This window comes from Cervus canadensis, chromosome 21 (assembly GCF_019320065.1).
Source record: "Cervus canadensis isolate Bull #8, Minnesota chromosome 21, ASM1932006v1, whole genome shotgun sequence".
Classification (NCBI taxonomy): Eukaryota; Metazoa; Chordata; class Mammalia; order Artiodactyla; family Cervidae; genus Cervus; species Cervus canadensis.
This window is the reverse complement of record NC_057406.1, coordinates 18,833,212-18,853,930: the sequence shown is the minus strand read 5'-3', so window position 1 is coordinate 18,853,930 and position 20,719 is coordinate 18,833,212. Positions and strand designations below refer to the sequence as shown.

Below are 20,719 nucleotides of genomic sequence, written 5' to 3'. Positions count from 1 at the left end.
AAAAACCACTACAATATTGTAAAGTAATTAGCCTCCAACTAATAAAAATAAATGAAAAAAAAAAGAAATAATAAGTTGGACTTCATGAAAATTAAAAAGCTTTTACTCTAGAAAAAAACAGCATTAAGAGAATTAGAAGCAAACCAGACTGGGAGAAAATATTTGCAAAAGACACATCCAATAAATAACGGCTACCCAATATATATATATACAAAGGGCTCTTAAAACTCAATCTTAATAGACACATCATCAAAAAAGATATACAAATGGCAAATGAGCACATGAAAAAAAAAATGCTCCGTACCATATACCATCAGGGAAATGCAATTAGAGTAATGAAAAATCATGAGGTACGGCTGCATACCTATTAAGATCAGAATCTGGAACACTGACAAAACCAAATGCTTAAAGGATATGAGGCAGCAAGCAACCCTCATATATTGGGAAAGACAAAATGATACCAACCCTTTGGAAAGAATTTGGTGGTTTCTTATACAACTAAATATACTGGCGCCATATGATTTAGCAACTGCACTCCTTGGTAGTTGTCCAAAGACGTTGGAAAAGTCTATACAAATAAAAACCTGCACAAGTAAGTTTTTAGCAACTTCATTCATTATTACCAAAATCTGGAAGCAGTCAAGACATGTTTCAGTGGATGAATGTATAAACTGTGGAACAGTCAGGCAAAATTATTATTCAGAGGTATTTAAAAATGAGCTATCAATCCATGAAAAGATATGGAGGAAACTTAAATGCATATTCAGTTCAGCTGCTCAGTCGTGTCCGACTCTTTGTGACCCCATGAACCGCAGCATGCCAGGCCTTCCTGTCCATCACCAACTCCTGGGGTTCACCCAGACTCATGTCAATCGAGTTGGTGATGCCATCCAACCATCTCATCCTCTGTCGCCCCCTTCTCCTCCTGCCCTCAATCTTTCCCAGCATCAGGGTCTTTTCCAATGAGTTAACTCTTCGCATGAGGTGGCCAAAGTACTGGAGTTTCAGCTTCAGCATCAGTCCCTCCAATGAACATCCAGGATTGATCTCCTTTAGGATGGACTGGTTGGATCTCCTTGCAGTCCAAGGGACTCTCAAGAGTCTCTTCCAACACCACACTTCAAAAGCATTAATTCTTCTGCAGTCAGCTTTGAGATATCAAAAGCATCCATTTTTTCGGCACTCAGCTTTCATCACAGTCCAACTCTCACATCAAACGGTGACCAGATCACACTTTGGGTTAGAATAATCCCTCTGGTTATAAGATAAAGAATGAGTCAGAATGAATTTAAAGAGGAAGAATGCATAAGTCTCAAAGCATGTAGATGTGTTTTTATGTAATTCTGCAAGTTTGTTCCTACATGATGTCTGAATGATTAATCCAATCAGTAGTGATTTCCACTGATGTGTTAGAAACTGATTCATTCCATTCCTTGACTTTCTGCTAGTTCCAGTAGGAAAGTGACAATGGACTTGTCATCACATAGACATTCCAGAATAATTGCTGTTATTTTTAATTTTATTTCCATAGAGCAATGATGGAAAAAAAAAAAAACTAGTTATTGGACTTCCCTTGTGGCCCAGTGGTTAACAATCTACCTGCCAAGACAGGGGACACAGGATTGATCCCTAGTCTGGGAGGATTCCATGTGCCTTGGGGCAACAAATCCTGTGCATCATAATTATTGAGCCATGGTGCCCTAGAGCCCACTTTCTGCAACAAGAGAAGCCACTGCAGTGAGAAGCCCCCACACCACAACTAGAGAGTAGCCCCCATACTGCAACTAGAGAACAGCCTATCCAGTGAAACTAGTAATTGTATTTATTTTTCATGTGAAGAAACTCTGCTTTGAGTGGCTATTTAATTTACAAAGTTCATAGCTAAAAGATGGAATGCATGGCTTGAAAATTAGTTTGTAAAAGAATACTAAGCCAGTTAGGGTCACAATTTGACTCAAACATCATTTGTAAGCTAATCACATCAAGTTTATCCATACAAAATCTATTAATTGATTTATTTTATCTTCCAGATTTCTGTGGAAATTTAGCTTTCTTTATATTAAAAAAAAAAGTAGCAGAAACCAAGAAAACAGAGCAGAATCTCAAGGTCTTGAAGGCATTATATATTCACAGGTATGTTTAGACCATATTCAGTATTTGAGACATTGTACTAGTCTCTGAGAATATAGAAGTGAGCTAGATAGTCTAGGAATCTTAGAAAACCTGAGGCAAAATGATTGTAAGACAAGAAAAAATAAATACATAATCTCAAGTATGTATAAAAATATAATTATACAATATATAAAAATAGATACAAAACTGACTTTATCAAAATTTCACAAGAGTATTATAAGATTTACAAAAAGTATTACAAGAATCACAAAGCCTCGTGTTCTGCAGTCCCTACCATGCCAAGCCAAGTCATTACAGTCGTGTCGGACTCTTTGCGATCCCATCAGACTCCTCTGTCCATGGGATTCTCCAGGCAAGAATAATGGAGTGTGTTGCCATTTTCTTCTCCAGTTCTGCAGCCCATGGGGTCACAAAAGGTCAGACATGGCTGGGTGATTGCACAAAAAGAGGAAACTGATAAGACAAACATCATATGATATCACCTATACATGGAATCTAAAAAACGGTACAAATGAACTGATATACAAAACAGAAATAGAGTCAAAGATGTAAAAATCAAACTTATGGTTACCTGGTGGTAAAGGAGCAGAGAGGGATAAATTTGGAGATTGAGATTGAGGTATACACACAACTCTACAAAACATAGAACGTACTATATCTGTTAAGAACGTACTATATTGCACAGGGAATGTCACCCTAAATTGTGCGAATTCGTATAGGGAAAATAGTCTATAAAAGAATGCACACATGTGCCTGCATAGCTAATTCACTCTGCTGTATACCTGAAGTAGGCGGGAGGGGGGATCGGGATGGGGAACACATGTAAATCCATGGCTGATTCATGTCAATGTGTGGCAAAAACCACTACAATATTGTAAAGTAATTAGCCTCCAACTAATAAAAATAAATGAAAAAAAAAATTTTTACAAAAGAAGACATCAAGAAATATACAAGTGAGATGGGAGAAATGGAAGTATTGGATTGGCCAAAACGTTCATTCAGGTTTTTCCATGTTTAACATGTTACGGAAAAACCGGAACACGCTTTTTGGCCAACCCAATAACAGAGCAAGAATGCATTATAAATTGCTATTTCATCCTTTGTGGCACTCCTGAGCACAGTGTAGCTAATGCTGTAAAAATTTAAAACATTTTGTTTCTTAAAACTCAATAATATGTAAACAGTTCTGAGATTTGGGTATCACAGCCTTCATTAGTAGAAGTATTTAACTATTTGTGATGTAAGTGGGATAAAAACAGGATATTTTAAATCTAATAACGTTAAATAAAAAGTTGATATATATATATATATTTATTTAGCACACTGTAATTAAAAACATGAACACTAAGAATAAGTGTAGGGATCGGGATGGGGAATAAGTGTAAATCTATGGCTGATTCATATCAATGTATGACAAAACCCACTGAAATGTTGTGAAGTAATTAGCCTCCAACTAATAAAAAAATTAAAAAAAAAAAAAAAAAAGAATAAGTGTAAAAAGCACTTTTCCAGTGTTTCTAATTCTACTGTTTTAAAATATAAAATCTAAAAGTAATGTTAGTCTTGGTAATTTTTAAAAAATTTATTTGTCCGCACCACATGTTAGTCATGGCACATGGGATCTTCAATTTTCCTTGCAGCATGTGGAATCTTTGTTTTCTTTTTTTTGCCAACTTCTGTGATTTCTTTTTTCTTTCTTTCTTTCTTTTCTCTGCTCTTTGTGGTAAAAAGTGTTTCGTTTTGTTTTTCCTTTCCATTGGAGCGTAATCCCACATGCCGCAACTAAAGATTCCACGTGCTGTATAGCTGATTTACTTTGTTGTGCAGCATGCGGGAATCTTTAGTTGCCGCACATGGGACCTTCTAGTTGTGGCATGTGGGATCTAGTTCCTTGACCAGGGATCAAACCCAGACCCCTTGCATTGGAAGCATGGAGTCTTAGCCACTGGACCGCCAGGGAGTCCTAAGTCTTAGTGCTTTCGAAAATTTCCCTATATATTTATAACTGATACTAAGAGGATTTTGAATGTGTTAGCCAGTTATAAATTTCTCATTATCATTTTGCATGGTTTCGGCTATCGTAGTTATTTTTATGGTCCCATGTGTGCAAAGAACAGTGCTATCTGTCTAACAAAAGAGGAATTCATTCATATTTTGTTGTTTGGTCGCTAAGTCATGTCCAAAACTTTGTGACACCATGGACGGCAGCACGTCAGGCTTCTCTATCCATTCACAGTTATCAGGTTCAAATATAACTATCAACTCATATTATTTAACCCCTGGAGCAGGACATGGAAACCTACTCTAGCATTCTTGCCTGGAGAATCTCATGGACAGAAGAGCCTGGTACTGTCCATAGGGTCACAAAGAGTCAGATACGACTGAAGCGACTTAGCACATACATTATTTAACACTTAGAATTATGTTCTTCCAAATCCCTATATCATTCAAGAATAGCTTACTTCTTCACTGTTAACAAATACTATAAGTGAATTTTGATGATAAATTTTTGGCAGATCAGGCAATACAGCAGCAACTGTATATAGCAACTTATAATGCATCTCTTGGAAATGGTGTGTGAAATTCCCTAAAAAGGCCTTGAAGTACTTAAGGGTATGGAGACATTACTATTTGTCTTGCTGCAAATCCATTTTCTATTTGCGTATACCCTGGAACTACTAATTCTAACATTATTCAGGTAGGCACATTCCCCAGTTCCTGTGATGACAAATCTGAAACCAAACACAAAAATATTAAAAAGCATAGGTTAGACATCTGCATTCCTTCCTCCTCATATTCTTCCACACCCCGACTCCAGGTATTTTTAATGTGAACCAGAAAAAAGTAAAAATCTGTCTTCATATGGCTTCTTAGTACATATACATCATTTCTATATTTAGTTCCTTTTATATTCTCAAACTTCCTACCTGAATATCAGAAGATTATCACTGCCCATCCCAAATCCAGTTATACTGCTGACTAGTTATTTAGTGCTTGCTGTTGTGGCCAAATGAACTGTTGCCATAGGTGGAGATAAAAGAAATTTTCATATATTGAAATGTAGGGAAGTCATTCTGGCTTATACATGAGTTAACTTTAATTTTAGGCCATCTGTAAAACCCTGTTTGTGGCCTATCAAACATATATTGTACTTTTGCTTTAATGACTAAAGAAAAGGGCACATTGACCAGAAATAAAAAAATGTCCATGTTAAAAATAAAGGTTAAATGTCTGTCTTCTGGGGACACTAGTGCTGGTCCTCCTTCAATGATAAGACTCTCTTCCCAGGTGCCAAGGCTGTACTGACCTGCTCTGTATGTGCTGGTCTGTTCTTTCTTTCATTCGAAATCTTGAAGGAATGTGACCCTGACTTGTTTAATGTTCTCTCTCCTGACAAAATATAAAACTGGGCTAGAAACCCTGTTTCTCTGAAGCAGTTTCTCAGAGTGATCTGGGAGGTAGGCTTCCTTCCGGGATAGTCCTCAGCTTGGCTGAAATAAAACTCTTTTCTATTCTTTTATTTTTGATCATTTATTGATTATTTTCATTGGCCTTCAATGAAGATAATTTGCAGTGTTCTCCTGACCTGTTTCATACATGTGTGAAAATAAAAGTATGTACTTACTAGTAAATTCTTAAATGGACTTGGCTTTGATTGAGGGAAATGATTGCCCCTTTTTATTCTGTCTGCTCCAGTGTAATGGTTACAGTTAAGACCTCCCCACTGAAGTGTTCACAACCCAAGATGTGTTACTAAGTTTCTTCCAGAGATAAATTATCACAGGAGGGATTCCCTCTGGGTCCCTGACAACCTTCCTTTTAGGAATAAACACAGCAGCTGGCAGAATGGACTGAGGGTCTATGGATACCCATTCTTCAGTGGCTTTCCAAGACTATAGGACCCCAGAGTACCTCAGCTGTTCTCTCTACATTCTAAATAGGGATTTCAGCACAGTTTAAGTCAGTGAGTGAAAGCAGAACTATGTCTGATGTCATCATCATGCGAAAGATTTCAACTAAAAACATGATACGTAAAGTTTTCCCAAAGGCACTGCTAATAAACAGAAGAGCATACAAAGGATTTCTATTTATTACATCATAGTGCAGGAAACCTTCCATGATATTACATTTACATTCCCATAAATACAACTCACACCCATAACTACATGTTCATACAATAGAAGGCAGCCTAAAAACTTACGAGGCATTATATGTAGAGTTGTCTGTCCACTTCCAAGGATGATGTGATGATTCTCTGCTAAGGCCAATCCAATGGTCAGAAGAGTCTTTGTATCTTTTCAGAAAGTTCTATTATAAAACACAGAAAGCAAAAACACATGTCTCCTTCATTTTACCCTTGAGTCCTCTTCCCCCCAGCCTTCTCTCTTTGGATGACATCCTGATATAACGGAGAAGCTTAGACACTGAAGGGAGAAGTCTAGTCCCCAGTTCTCAGCTTAAGTCACTCAAACGTCTCTGATCCTAAAGTACATTAAATTGATCACACATCCCAATTTGACTGGGAAAGTCCCAGGTTATGCCTGTGGTTCCAACATAATATTGTCACTTCCAACATACCAACATAATATTGTCACTTTCACTCCCCAAAATGTCCCAATTTGGATGATAAATTACATGATTACCAAACTTTGTTTTTACAACAGGAACAATATATCTAATTTGAAGGTTAACCATGAGGATTACATCAGAGAATATGTCTAAATTGTCTCACACGGTTCCAGGCAGAGGACATACCCAAGAAATATCAGGCACTAATATGCACTCCAAGCCCCCAAGTCTGCCTGGAATGGGATTCTTCCTCTTTTTTCAGCTGTCACCCTGTGCAGCCTACATCCTTATCAGGGGCTAAGTATTTAACAAAGAACATGATCCAAAAATATTCCTTACCAGCTCCTCCTCCGTTTCAAACTGAACAAGAACAGCCCCCAGTGAAGTACAGAATGTCTGACTGAATGTCCAATTCTTTGAGTCTTCCGAAAAATAAAAACACTTATACCCAAATCCAATCCATCCTTTTGGGCAAGTGACATATAGAACATGTGAGTCTGGCTTTCTGCTTCTCACTAAAAGTTGGACAGAAACAGTGAAGCATATCAAATAAATTTTCTTACCCCTTTTATCTATTTTTCCACTTACCATCCTGAGGTCAGTCTTTTTTTACATATGTATATACACATGTGTGTACATGTATATGGAAGTACAGTATAACTCAATTCCAAAATGAGGGGTTTGAAAAAAAGCATGGCCAAAGAGCAACTACACTCTTGTACTTTTATGGCCTTGGCTAATAATCTTTTGCTTTTCTCAAAATGTGAACCGGGGCTACTTTCTACAGGTAGACAGATTCTTAGAAATGTTTCCCAAGCCCAAATTTGTCTGTTTTTCCAAATGAATAGTTTTCCTTTAAATGTATTTTGGCACCATCCACTACATAATTTTCTCTCATCTTATTTTACTTCCAGGAACATATTCTCAAGTGCAGTTCTAATGCCTCTTAGAATGTTATCAGCCTTAGTCATTTATAAAACACCAACTGTTACTCAATACTTGGAAATCACTTAACTGCTTGCCAAAACAACAAGTCTTTTGAGGTCATTTTTCGTTTTTGGTTTCTGGGAAAATGGAATATTGAGATCTGTGATCACTTGCTGAGTACAAACTAGTGGTAGTTGCTTTTCCCAAGTGATTTTATTATATTGAGGATTTGCCTCAGAATAGAATGTTCTATGAAAACTATTATGTTAATAAATATACACATTACATGATTCTCAGTGTAGCAGTCAAAATATTATTCTACAATGAAATTCAGATCATGGCATTCCTCTCCTACAATTTCCCTCTTCTTGCTATCCCCCAATGAACTCAGATTAAAAGCCAAAGTCTTTACCTGACTCATTAGGCTGTGACCTCCCTGACCCCCAGCCCATTACTCTTCCTCATTCTCACCTTGCTTCAACTGTAGAAGCCTCCGTGCTGTTCCTCAAACCTACCCGGAGCTTCCTCCTTTCATTCTACTTGTTCCTGCCATCTGGAATGCGTTCCCCACATGCCCAGTGGCTCCTTCATCTCCTTCAATAGTTTGCTGAACAGTGGTTTTCTCAAGGAGGCTTGCCCTGGACACTTACATTTATCTCAACCAGTTACCCTATACTATAACATCTGCATCTTCCTGCTATTAATAGAATAGGAGTGTTTTGTTCACTGATACACCTCAAGCATTTCACACACCCTGGCACATAATGGAGCTCAATAAATATTTATTTACAATGTGAGTGTGCAAAGAGCATGGTATGGCTTGAAGAACAGGTAACTCACCTGCCACACAAGTGAAAAGTAACACCGCATTTAGAGCTATAAGCACAAAGATAATCACGATGCAGCAGTAAAGCTTGGCAGGTGTAACAGGAGATGTAATTGCTAGGCATTTCTTTTGGAGATCTTTACCTGTAATTACAAATGTCATAATCTCAATCTCATGGAGGTATTAGGAAGAAAAACTCAAATTTATCACAAAATCAACATGTAAATTCAGCTGTACCTCACCTCCCATATTGCCAAACTCCCTCACAAAAGAGAACATCTCCCTCATGTCCAGGAGAGATGGCCACAGCCCAAAAGCAATTAGAGGTAAGAGAAACTGAAGCTTTTTTCCCTGGAGAGTCTTCCAGTTATTGGAAGAAGAGCTAATAAGACAGTAAGAAATGAAAAGAGCAGAAATCAGAATGAAATCAAAACATACAAACAATGCAGATTTACCTCCATAAATAACAAATTTGGTTAGAAGTTCTGAGAGGACCATTAGAAAATTAATCACTATAATTCATCATATTAACAGAATAAGAGAAAAGAAATGTACAGAACAGAATTTTGGACTCTGTGGGAGAAGGCGAGGGTGGGATGTTTCGAGAGAACAGCATCGAAACATGTATATTATCTAGGGTGAACCAGATCACCAGCCCAGGCTGGATGCATGAGACACGTGCTCGGGCCTGGTGCACTGGGAAGACCCAGAGGAATCGGGTGGAGAGGGAGGTGGGAGGGGGGATCGGGATGGGGAATACATGTAAATCTATGGCTGACTCATGTCAATGTATGACAAAAACCACTACAGTATTGTAAAGTAATTAGCCTCCAACTAATAAAAATAAATGAAAAAAAAAAAGAAAGAAAGAAATGGATATGACCATGTCAATAAGTATGACATAAAATGTGGAAAAATGTAACAGTCATCCAAAATAACAAAGCCCAACAAACTATGAACTGAACTTTCACTTTTCATAGAAATAGTGCCGCTAATATGATACCTAATGGTGAAAAAGTGAAGGCCTTCCCCCAAAGATCAGGAACAAGGCAAGGATGTCTGCTCTCACCAATCCAATTGACCATTTTACTAGAGGTTCTATGAGTGCCAATAAGGCAAGAAAAGTAAATAAAGCAAAAGTGAAAAAGGCCAAAAGATTAGAAAGACGTGAAAGTGCTTCTAGAAGTCATATCCACTCTCCTCCCAGTAGAAATATCAATTTGAAAATGATCTGCACATTAAAATACCTTCCCCAGAGCCAAGGATTCCAGGCACACCCACCCCTGCCTCATCCCAGCTCCTTGCACTCCAGCAATCCCAGCAGACAATGCAGCCTCAGACAGCTTCCAGCCTGGGCTTCCTGTGGGCTCCTAGGAGTCCAAGCTCCTGTCTCCCCACTGCACCTGCCAATTCCAGCAGCTCCAGGTAGGGCTCCTGTGACACTTGGCTCCTGATGAAGTCCTGGGGTCCCCAAACCCTGCCCTCAGGACTGGGCAGTCCAGCACAGAGACCCATTCCCCATGGGAAAGGGGGAGTAAAACAGCACCTGCCTTCACTACACATCCCAGATCTGCCTTTCCCATCAGTCTGACTCCTGCAGCCCTGTATGACTCCCCGCAAACTCAGCAACCAAGGCCCCCTCTCCCAGGTGCCTGCCAGCTCCAGTGAGCCAAGAGACTCCTGTGACACCAGGTTCCCCCAGGCTCCTGGGAACTAAGGCCTCCTTTCACTCCAGGGACTGCTGGCTCTAGCAGCCCTAGGCAGCTCCTGTGACTTCCCTGCTGGCTGCCACGAATCAAGAAACCAACATAACCAGTCATTAGGGGAAAATAATAAAATACAATGAGCTGCCACAATATGTGCATCAGAGTGGCAAATAAAATAGCAAAACTAAGTGATAGGGAAAAAAAGATACAAATGGAATTCTCATGAACTGTTGGAAATATAACTGTATAGCCACTTTGCAAAACAGCTTGGCAGTTAGGTGTGGTGAACATATCCTTACCATATGCCCTAGCTATGCAAGAATCCCTTGGGGTCTATACAAGAGGAATGAAAACTTCCATTTACACAAAAATCTAGACTTGAATATTTATGTTAACTTTATTCATTATTGGGCTTCCCTTGTGACTCAGCTGGTAAAGAATCCGCCTGTAAATGCGGAAGACCTGGGTTCGATCCCTGGGTTGGGAAGATCCCCTGGAGAAGGGAAAGGCTACCCACTCCAGTATTCTGGCCTGCAGAATTCCATGGACTGTATAGACCATGGGGTCACAAAGAGTCTGACACGACTGAGTGACTTTCACTTTACCTTTTTATTCATCATCACCAAAATTGGCAACAATTCAAATATCCTTCAGCTGATAGAAAGATAAACAAATACCGCTTGGTACTAGGAGAAAAGAAAAACTTGACTTCATGTTCACAATTGCTCATTTCTTATTTTTCTATGGCTTGTTAAATTTTAGTGAGGCTCGCTCTCCCCCCAAAACCCCCAAAGTCTGGTTTGCCTGAAAATGTAAACAAGCTCTAAAAAGAGAAGTGAGATGCATCATAGCTCATGTGTGATCATGAGTTCGTGTCCCCGGCACACAAGTGGCAGCTACTAACTTCAGGATATTACCTACTCTTTACACTTCATGCTCTCTTCCCCAACAAGGGTCCAACCCACTTCTTGATCTAATTATAAAATAAGAACCTTTTTCAGAGCACTTTTCCTATTGCAGGAGTCCTTGTAAATAATATCTCTCCTTCTTAACACTACGCTATCGATAACACAGTACAATATGGATGAATTTCAAATGCACAATGCTTAGTGAAAAAAGTCAGACTCCATCGACATTCTTCTAAAGCAAGAGTATAAGAAAAGATAACAGATCAGTTTTTATCAAAGGATGGACAGAGAGGAAAGCAATGTTTACAAAGGTGTGGGTGTGGGCGGAACTGTTCTTTATAATTATTGTGATGTGGCTAAACAACTATATGTATTTGTCAAAACTAGAAGTGTACACCAAAATAATGACTTTTATTTTTCTAAGTTTATTTTTAATTGAAGGATAGTTATTTTATAGTGTCGTGCTGGTTTCTGCTACACAACAGCATGAATCAGCTATAAGTATACATATATCCCCTCCCTCTTGAGCCTCCTCCCACCCTCCCATCCCACCCCTCTAGATCATCACAGAGCCCTGACTGAAGTAAGCTCCCCGAGCTTCCCACTAGCTATCCATTTTGCAGATGGTAGTGTATATATGTCCATGCTACTCTCTCGGTTTGTCCTACTCACCTTCCCCTGCTATGTCCATAAGTCCATTCTCTATGTCTGCGTCTCCATTCCTGCCCTGCAAATACGTTCATTTTTCTAGATTCCGTATATATGCATTAATATATGATGCTTGCTTTTTTATTTACTTAAATCAATTGGAGCATAATTACTTTACAATACTGTTATGGCCTCTGCCATACATCAACATGAATTGGCCATAGGCAAACATGCCCCTTCCCTCCTAAGCTCCCCCCTCCCTCCCCACTCCATCCCTCAAGGTTACCACTGAGCACCAGCTCTTGGTTTCCTGTATCATATGTCAAACTCCCACTGGCTATCTATTTTACATATGCTAATGTATATTTTTCAATGCTATTCTATCAAATCATCACACCCTCTCCTTCTCCTACTGTGTCCAAAAGTCTGTTCTTTATGTCAGTGTCTCCTTTGCTGCCCTGCACATAGGCTCATCAGTACTATCTTTCTAGATTTCATACATATGCATTAATATATGATATTAATCTTTCTCTTTCTGACTTAGTTCACTCTGTGTAACAGGCTCTAGAGGTTCATCCACTTCACTTCTACTGACTCAGATTCATTCCTTTTCATGACTGAGTAATATTTCACTGTATATATGTACTGCAACTTCTTTATCCATTCATCTGTCAATGAACATCTAGGTTGCTTCCATATCCTGGCTAATCTAAATAATGCTGGAGTGAGCATTGGGGTGCATGTGTCTTTTTGTGATTTTCTCAGGGTATATGCCCAGTAGTGGGATTGCTGGGTGGAATCTTATCTTCTGAATGTCAACTAGAGATCAACATTCATAAATTAGCTACAGAAAAATATGATTTTTTGAAATACCAAATAAAATGAATATTTTTGAAAAAGAAAGAATGGATTTTACTGAATGTCAGTTATATTTTTTAAAAATTTCTGCTGACTTTCTTTAACCACTACATTTCTCTCACATCACATGCATCTTTCACAATGATGGCGGGGGGGTGGGGGGGTGGGGCTCAGTTTAAATGCTAGACAGGGGAAAGAATACAGGATTGGCTTATTTAAATGCTATACAATGACATTTGGATTTGGACTCCATATAAACATCTCAACCTTCAAGCTTTCTGGCTGTACCTTAAAGCACAACCCTCTTAAAAACTCAATATGTTATGACTTCCATAATTTTTTTCATTGTTAGAAAAGTGAGATGAAAATCTCCCCTTATATCTCTCCACTGAATCTCCTATTTGCCCCCTTTGGATCTTCTAAAAGTCCCCTCTTTTTCTTCTCCTTTATTTCCTTACTTCTTGCTCCCAACATCCTCCCTTGCTTCATGTTCCACTTTTCTTTCTTGCATATTTACTTCTCTTCTACTTCTTTTGGTAGGGGAATAAAATTTGCCACCTCAGGAATGTCTCCTTGGGATGTAGATTATTTTGAGCTGAAAACCATCAAAGCCCATAAAAAACTCAAGAAGAAACTTTGGTCCTCCCCCTAACTGCCTAAAAGAATTTAGATAGCATCTGTCCCCAGAATACAGCTGCCACCAGAAATATCTGCAAAGAATAGGGGCGGAGTTTGTGAGGGACATTGAGCAGGGCCTGGAGATCAGAGTTCACTGTGTCCCTAAAGATCATTATCTCTGCACAGCACTGCAAACCTTTACTCACCAAACATTTGGTTTTCCATTTCGATCTCAGTTACCTCCCGTCCCTTTGAAGTCCCAAACTACTACCCCTAACATCTTTCGTGTTTAGCTGGAATTGGCATTTAAGGTGAAGTTTCTAGCCATTTTGGCCAGTTACTCAGTTTGCCTGGGTCTGTCCCACGTAAACATGTTATTCAACTTTTTTATTTTCCCTTGCTACCTGTCTCATGTTAATTTAATTAAGAAGAGCAGAGGAAATTTCCTTCCTCCCTGACACTCTCCTAAGGTGCATTCTCTTTCTGTCTCCCTCTAAATTCATATGCCTCTTATATTATACTCAACACAAAAACCTTCAAATCTCTAGCTTGAAAAGTGATAATAGGAATTATCTTACAGAAGAACAGAGAAATGAACCATATTACTGGTCTACTGGTTTTAACTTTTAGTTTCATGTCCTAGAAAACTTAGTTTACTTACAGGGACAGTTTAAATTTTCAAAAAAATAGATTTCACCTTTGCACTGCTCAAATAGTTTCACCTACGTGGCTTGCCATTAACATTTGGCAAGAACTTTTGTTTTCATTAAGCATGAATCCTGTGTTTCAGGAACTTAAATATCCCATTGTCCCAGATAAAAGGTAAAGTTCAGGGAGAGGGGAAAATGGAAGAAGAAAGAAGGAAATGCATATTTTTAGCAGAAAATAGAAGTTCAGTAAAAGCTATAAAAAGTATTCTTTCTACTGGACTGAAGAACAAACATGCATAAGCTATGTTCTTTCTCTTTATCATCAAATTTACTATAAATTAAAAATGCTAAAGAATTTACTGGTGGATAGGTTTAGGTCCAATTCCTACTTTCAAACTCTACATCTGCTTTTAAGCTACCAAAGATTGAAATTTTTAAAAATAGAAATAAATAAATTACAAAGGATCTATACACCAGCAGTCCCAGTTTTTGCAGGTAACTTTTTAAAAATCAATAATTATTCATGATTTTATCTAACAAAGTCTCTTTAAAGAACAATAAGAAATTAATTCTCAGCTCCTAAGTTGCACTAGTAGTAAAGAACCTGCCTGCCAATGCAGGAGACATTAGATACATGGGTTTGATCCCTGAGTCCAGAAGACCCCTGGAGGAGGACATGGCAACCCACTTTAGTATTCTTGCCTTTAGAATCCCATGAACAGAAGAGCCTGGTGTCCTCCTCCAGGGGATTTTCCAGGCAAGAATACTGGAGTGGGTTGCCATTTCCTTCTCCAGGGAATCTTCCCAACCCAGGGATCAAATTTAGGTTTCCCACATTGCAGGCAGACTCTATACTATCTGAGCCACCAGGAAATCCCTTAATTTAACTAAAAAGGTTATGTTTAAGAGATGCTCATGTCGTTTTTATGATCACTGCTGAAAATTTCTGGTAAGACACATTATGTAAACTACTTTGGTAATGTATTCTAAATAGGATGATATAAAGCTTAGCTGAAGATGTGCTATAATCAAAAGTCCAGAGAATGAAAAAAGAGAACACAGAAGTACACCAGAGACCACGAGACAGACAGAGGCATAAAGCAAGAGAGAGACAGTGCATGCTTACTCAGTCACTTCAGTTGTGCCAGACTCTTTGTGACCCCATGGTCTATAGACCACCAGTCTCCACTGTCCATGGGATTCTCCAGGCAAGAATACTGGGGTGGGATGCCATGCCCTCCTCCAGGGGATCTTCCCACCCAGTGATCAAACCTGCATCTCCTGAATTGCAGGCAGATTCTTTACCCACTGAACAACTTGGGAATGCTGGAGAAAGCCAGAGGGAGAGACAAAGGGAAAGTCCTTTGAACACATAAATGAGCCTCAACAGATTTCATCTGAAACACTTAGTGATATCACTGAAAATCACATTTACCCTTAATTCCAAAAGAAAAATTTTCAGGACAGTTTTGTGCCCAAGGGTAAGAAAATATACTTTTATACTTGTTTAGATTTTTTTTGAACACAAAATTGTGACTTTTACTCATATTTCTTCCAGAAAATGTGACAACTCATTCAAAGCCCAGATCAAAAGTCACTTCACAAGTAAAGCCATCACCAATTCCCTAGGTTTCATTAAATACCTCGTAGTACAAATCACATCAAATTGTAGTAACTCATTTGTCTGTCTCTGAGATGATGAAGCCCTAAAGGCAGAGTCTAAATACAATTTGTCTTTGTAGCTCTGTGTCTAAAAAATAACAGATTCCAAATATATTATTATTAGTTTCAAACAGACTACAGCATAGGTGTCATGGTTAATTTTTTTTAATATATACATGTGTTTATTCTTTTTCAAATTCTTTTCCCACTTAGGTTGTTACATAATATTGAGCAGAGTTCCCTGTGCTATATAGGAGGTATGGGTAACTTTTATTAGTATATGTATTACAAAATTGTTGGTGTCTGTTTGCCATCACCTCTGGAATATGATCATCTATTATTTAACAATACAATGTGAGTTGCCAGAATGCAAGTAGCCAGCAACCTGGAGAAAATACAAAGACTAATTAAAAACAAAACCCAAAGACCATTTTTCTCTTAACCTCCTATAACATAATTCACTGTGCAGTAACATTTAAGTAACATATCCAGAAGCAGAATAACTAATATAACAATTACACACTTTCCCTCTCACCCACCTCTAGAACCTCAAAACATCTCTCCTTCTATGGAGGTTAACTGTGAAGTACTGATACTTCTGAAGCACAATTTCTCCTCTGCTGTCAGTGCTCAGTAGTATAAGAACTCCCTTCCCCAACTCCTGTTTTGTCAAAGTGTATCAATTTTACCTTACCAGATCTCAGCGCCTTCCTGTCCTCTCCACAGGTAGGGCCTGTCTCTAAGATTTTTAAAGATGCCTCTGTCATTTTGGTTTTTCTCGGCAGTTTCACAGCAGGAAATGTGAATTGAAAGGAAATTCTGTTAACATTTGAGTTAAACCAGCCTTCCACCCTCCCAGTTCAGACTCCACCTCTCATTGCAAAAGAGCATGCTAATGAAAGTAAGAGTGAAAAGGCTGGCTTAAAACTCAACATTCAAAAAACTAAGATTATGGTGTCCAGTCACATTACTTCATGGCAAATAGATGGGGAAACAATGGAAACAGTGGCAGACTTTATTTTCTTGGGCTCCAAAATCATTGCAGATAGTGACTGCAGCCATGAAATTCAAAGACACTTGCTCCTTGGAAGAAAAGCTATGACCAACCTAGACAGCATATTAAAAAGCAGAGACATTACTTTGCCAACAAAGGTCCATTTGGTCAAAGCTGTGGTTTTTCCAGAAGTCTTATATGGATGTGAGAGTTGGACTATAAAGAAAGCTAAGTGCCAAAGAATTGATGCTTTTGAACTGCGGTGTTCAATAAGACTCTTGAGAATACCTTGGAGGGCAAGGAGATCAAACCAGTCAATACTAAAGGAAATCAGTCCTGAACATTCATTGGAAGGACTGTTGCTGAAGCTACAATACTGTGGCCACCTGATGTGAAAAACGTAAACTCATTGGAAAGGACCCTGATGATGGGTCTTTTCAGAAGGCAAAAGGAGAAAGGGGTGCCAGAGGATAAGATGGTCAGATAGTATCACTGACTCAATGAACATGAATCTGAGCAAACTCTGGAAGATAATGGAGGACAGAGGAGCCTGGTGTGCTATAGTCCTCGAGGTTACAAAGAGTTGGACATGACTTAGCCACTGAACAACATTGTGTCACTATGTCACTGGGTGCAGACCTTCCAAAAATATACATGTTGTTGTTCAGTCACTCAGTCATGCCAACTCTTTGCGACCTCATGGACTGCAACACACCAGGCTTCCCTGTCCTTCACCATCTCCTGGAGCTTGCTCAAACTCATGTCTATTGAGTCAGTGACGCCATCCAACCATCTCATCCTCTGTCATCCCCTTCTCCTCCTGCCTTCAATCTTTCCCAGCATCAAGGTCTTTTCCAAAGACTCAACTCTTCACATTAGGTGGCCATGTTTAGAGTCATCTCTTGTGCTGTTGGAAATGAACATGAGGCAGGAGCTAAATGGACTCAGGGCTCTACAGCTGGACTTTGTCCCCTGTGGACAGATACCCCAAGACAAAGAGAAGGAGGAGCTAAGCCCTGCCCAGATATGAGATAGTACTTTTCTCACTCTCAAGGTCCAGAGGACCTTTCCAAGAATACACCCATAGCAAGTCTCTTTGTAGATCAAAATGGGAGTAATGTCAACCTGCCCACAGGCCTCTTCACTAGAACCCAACTTGGCTAATGTGGGTACACACATGGGCGGACACTGATATATACCAAACATGGACTCAGAATCGGCCAAAGCAAGATGTTTGGCCAAAGGCAACCCAGAAGAAAATCTCATAAAAGTGATTCAAAGTACCACAAGGACCCGACGCTCTGTGCTTGCCAGTGTGTGCCTATTCACATGTACTCTCTTCCCTCCTAATAAATGTTTCACTTGTTTCACTAGTTTTGGTTTCTCTGTGGAAATTCATTTTCTGGAAATGAATCCTAATGGCCAAGATTCAGCACTCGGCCTGACTTCAATCTCTGGCCAGAAACCAAAGTCCTGTTTCAAGTCCCTGCAGGTTGAGGCCACTCAAGCTCAGACATGTCTTCACAAAAACCTTTGTCTTTCTCTGTTCATGGAAAAAAAAAAAAACAAAACAAAACAAGGAGATCTTAGAGGTAGCACAGTCTCAAGATAAAAGAAACCTATGTCCCTGAATTTCCACATGGAAGAAAACTGTGTTCTAACTAGAAACGCCTATATTTCACAGCTACATGAGTGATAAGTAAATATACACTGTGCTATCAACGAAATTTAGGTTATATATTGTAGCATCTGTGTAACGTATCTAGTCAGAGTGGCACCCTCATTTTTTCCATGTTTTTTGCATTACTAATCACTTATTATCCAGTCACCAAATATCTGCAGATTGTTCACTACTATGGTAGGTGCTGGGAAACAAAAGCTCTGCAAATTCTGATGAAGAGGACGAAGCAGGCATCTGGGTCTTGTGTGGGAGAGGTCTGGATGGATTTCCCAGAATGGCTGAGGCAAGGTTAGTGTCTTCTCTGGTGTCTAGTCAAGAGAGGGACATTTAAAAAAATTACAGTTTATAGTACCACCGAAAACCTGACAGAGCTAAGAGCAACGACAAAGTGAAATTATAATAAAGTGATCATTATAATGGAGTGCTCAGCATACGAAAATGGAGCTGGAAGGCGAGGGTCCGATTTCAGAATTCAAGAACTAGAACTTCTTTGTAAATTTGTATTGTACCACACAAAAGGACAGAGCAACACCTGCCAATTCCTGTGGCCTCAAGTTACCCCGAGAAATCTTGTTGTCTCCCTCCAGATCTCCCTCCCTCCCTTTCTGGTGTTTGTGCAACTAGTCCTTGCTTAACACACTTCACTTCTCATCAACTGAAGTTTTAATGCTTGAGAAACAAGATTTGTAACGAACCCATGGCTTCTCGCATTTAAAAGAATAAATAAATAAACTTCCTCCTTTTCCTTTAGTGTGTCAGTCACAACTCAGAGCTTCCTGCATCTGTGTCTCCAAGCTGGGGCTCTAACAATCCAGCCAAAACTGCGTCTTCTTCTCAACCAGGTCTTTGTTTCTGAAATTTCAGTTAATAGAAGCAATATATTATGAAAACGGTGACACATTTAACCTGCATGACACCAGGAAGGGAACTTTTTTCTTTTTTTTAACACCCTTAATCTGCCAGAGGGAGCTTAAGGCTCTTCAGACAAAGCTGAAAGCAAGTCTCCCCAAGAACACTGGGACCTTTGTGTTTCTGGAAAGGAGGGGAATTCAGGCCAGTTCCAAAGGCATCTCAACTTTTCAATTAAGATATAGTCCTGGGAGCGAGGCAGAGGGAGACATAAAAAGGGGAAAGACCCTGAATAGGGTCACTAAGAACGCCTGCCGCCTTCTTTCAGCCTTTCAAAGCCCTTAATCCCTAGACCACAGAGCTTACCCTAAGGAATCGCCCAGTCACCCACTAAAATTTTGCAAACTCCTATGAAGAGGGCGGCTTAGGCGCACAGCCATCTGGGGAGAAATCAAGTCAATTTTTTTTCAAATCACCCAACCAGGCCAGATGTTCACCCCTTACTGCAACAGCCCTGGAGAGTTTGTAACCTGCTTGAAACCAAGAAGGCAGCTTCTTCTTTCTCTTCTCCTCTCGGTAGCGGTTCCTCTTTCACTATGACTTTGCTCTGGAGCAGAGGTGGCCAAACAGGGGGATGCGGTGTCTAAGGGCTGCGACTGCCGCCCTCTCCCGGCGCCTCCAGCTTCCCTGTGGGGCGACCACATCCCTCTCCATCCGCGGCTGTCTCCCATATCCAGGTCTCAACCGTCTGCTACGGTCTAAGTGAGACCCCGGATGCAGGGTTTGGAAAATTAGGCCCACAGAGCACAGATGGTACTAGATAACCCTCCCTCCCCACCACCCTCCACCTTCCGCACTCACCCTATTGTTTCGCCCCACTTCCTGTGTTTCGTTTCTCAGAATGTTGAGGCAGAAAAGAAAGTCAGAACGCTTGTAAACAGGATGCCTGCCGTTGAAGGGCCTTTGGGTCCTTTCCAACCTGCCAAACGCCTGATGGGGACCTGGTGGACTAACAGTGGATCTAAGAGGACAGCCCTCTGCTCAGGCTGTCTGCCACGCTGGGTCCCTTCCTAGCAGAATAGGAGAAAGTCTGTATAAATCTCCATAGCCTGAGAGTCTCCCTGGCCTAGCAGAGATGGGGATAAGGTGCTGTCTCTTTGAGGTTCACCCTGTGGTAACCAAGACCTCTGAGAATAGAAACGCCCACCCACATACACAAACCTACTCTAAAAGGCCTGGTTTGTGGCTTGTTAGCACCACTGTTCTCAGGAAATCACACAGATCAAAACATCAGGCTGTTATGTTCTGAGGCTACAAAATGAGGAAAGGTTATAAAGGCCAAAAACTACAAGGTTATATAAATTGTCAGAAATTAGGATTAGAGTTGGGAAGAAATAAGAATGCTTGTTTAAACAGGAGTTGTTTGGGGTTCAAAATGGTTACACTGTTGCAGGTGTAGGAGGGAGGCACTTTGAAACTATGTTTGCACCTGGCACTGCCTGCAGATACTATTTTGAAAATGTCTGGTGATGGTCTTGAGATTGATATAATTCAGAAAGTTTAAGTACTCAGTGATGCATATGCAAGTTCTCAGATGCAAGAAGACATCTGAAACTACCTCCACCTAAGGCCATCTGGCTCCATTTTGTATGTGTGAACCAGAGTTACTCCATTTTTATGTTTGAAAGAT

The 20,719-nt window shown here is 39.8% G+C and overlaps 1 protein-coding gene across 5 annotated transcripts; it reads right to left on the bottom strand.

Annotated features, from left to right (window-relative positions):
- Positions 1-1,090: 1,090 nt before the first annotated feature.
- LOC122423442 (C-type lectin domain family 2 member D11-like) lies at positions 1,091-19,786 on the bottom strand. 5 transcript variants are annotated; one of them, XR_006264155.1, is made up of 8 exons: positions 19,560-19,785; positions 11,742-11,796; positions 8,470-8,598; positions 7,042-7,217; positions 6,335-6,441; positions 4,688-4,865; positions 2,408-2,560; positions 1,091-1,254 (listed from the first exon to the last, which is right to left on the bottom strand). XR_006264155.1 is itself a non-coding variant. In XM_043440517.1 (7 exons), the coding sequence occupies exons 1-6, from the start codon at positions 19,758-19,760 to the stop codon at positions 4,721-4,723; spliced, it is 813 nt and encodes a 270-aa protein (XP_043296452.1). In that variant the 5' UTR covers positions 19,761-19,786; the 3' UTR covers positions 1,091-1,254; positions 4,688-4,720. The 5 variants fall into 5 exon arrangements, 4 of the variants coding, with proteins under 4 accessions (XP_043296452.1, XP_043296451.1, XP_043296455.1 ...); XM_043440517.1 differs by lacking the exon at positions 2,408-2,560 and having other exon boundaries at positions 19,560-19,786; XM_043440516.1 differs by lacking the exon at positions 1,091-1,254 and having other exon boundaries at positions 2,103-2,560.
- Positions 19,787-20,719: the final 933 nt, after the last annotated feature.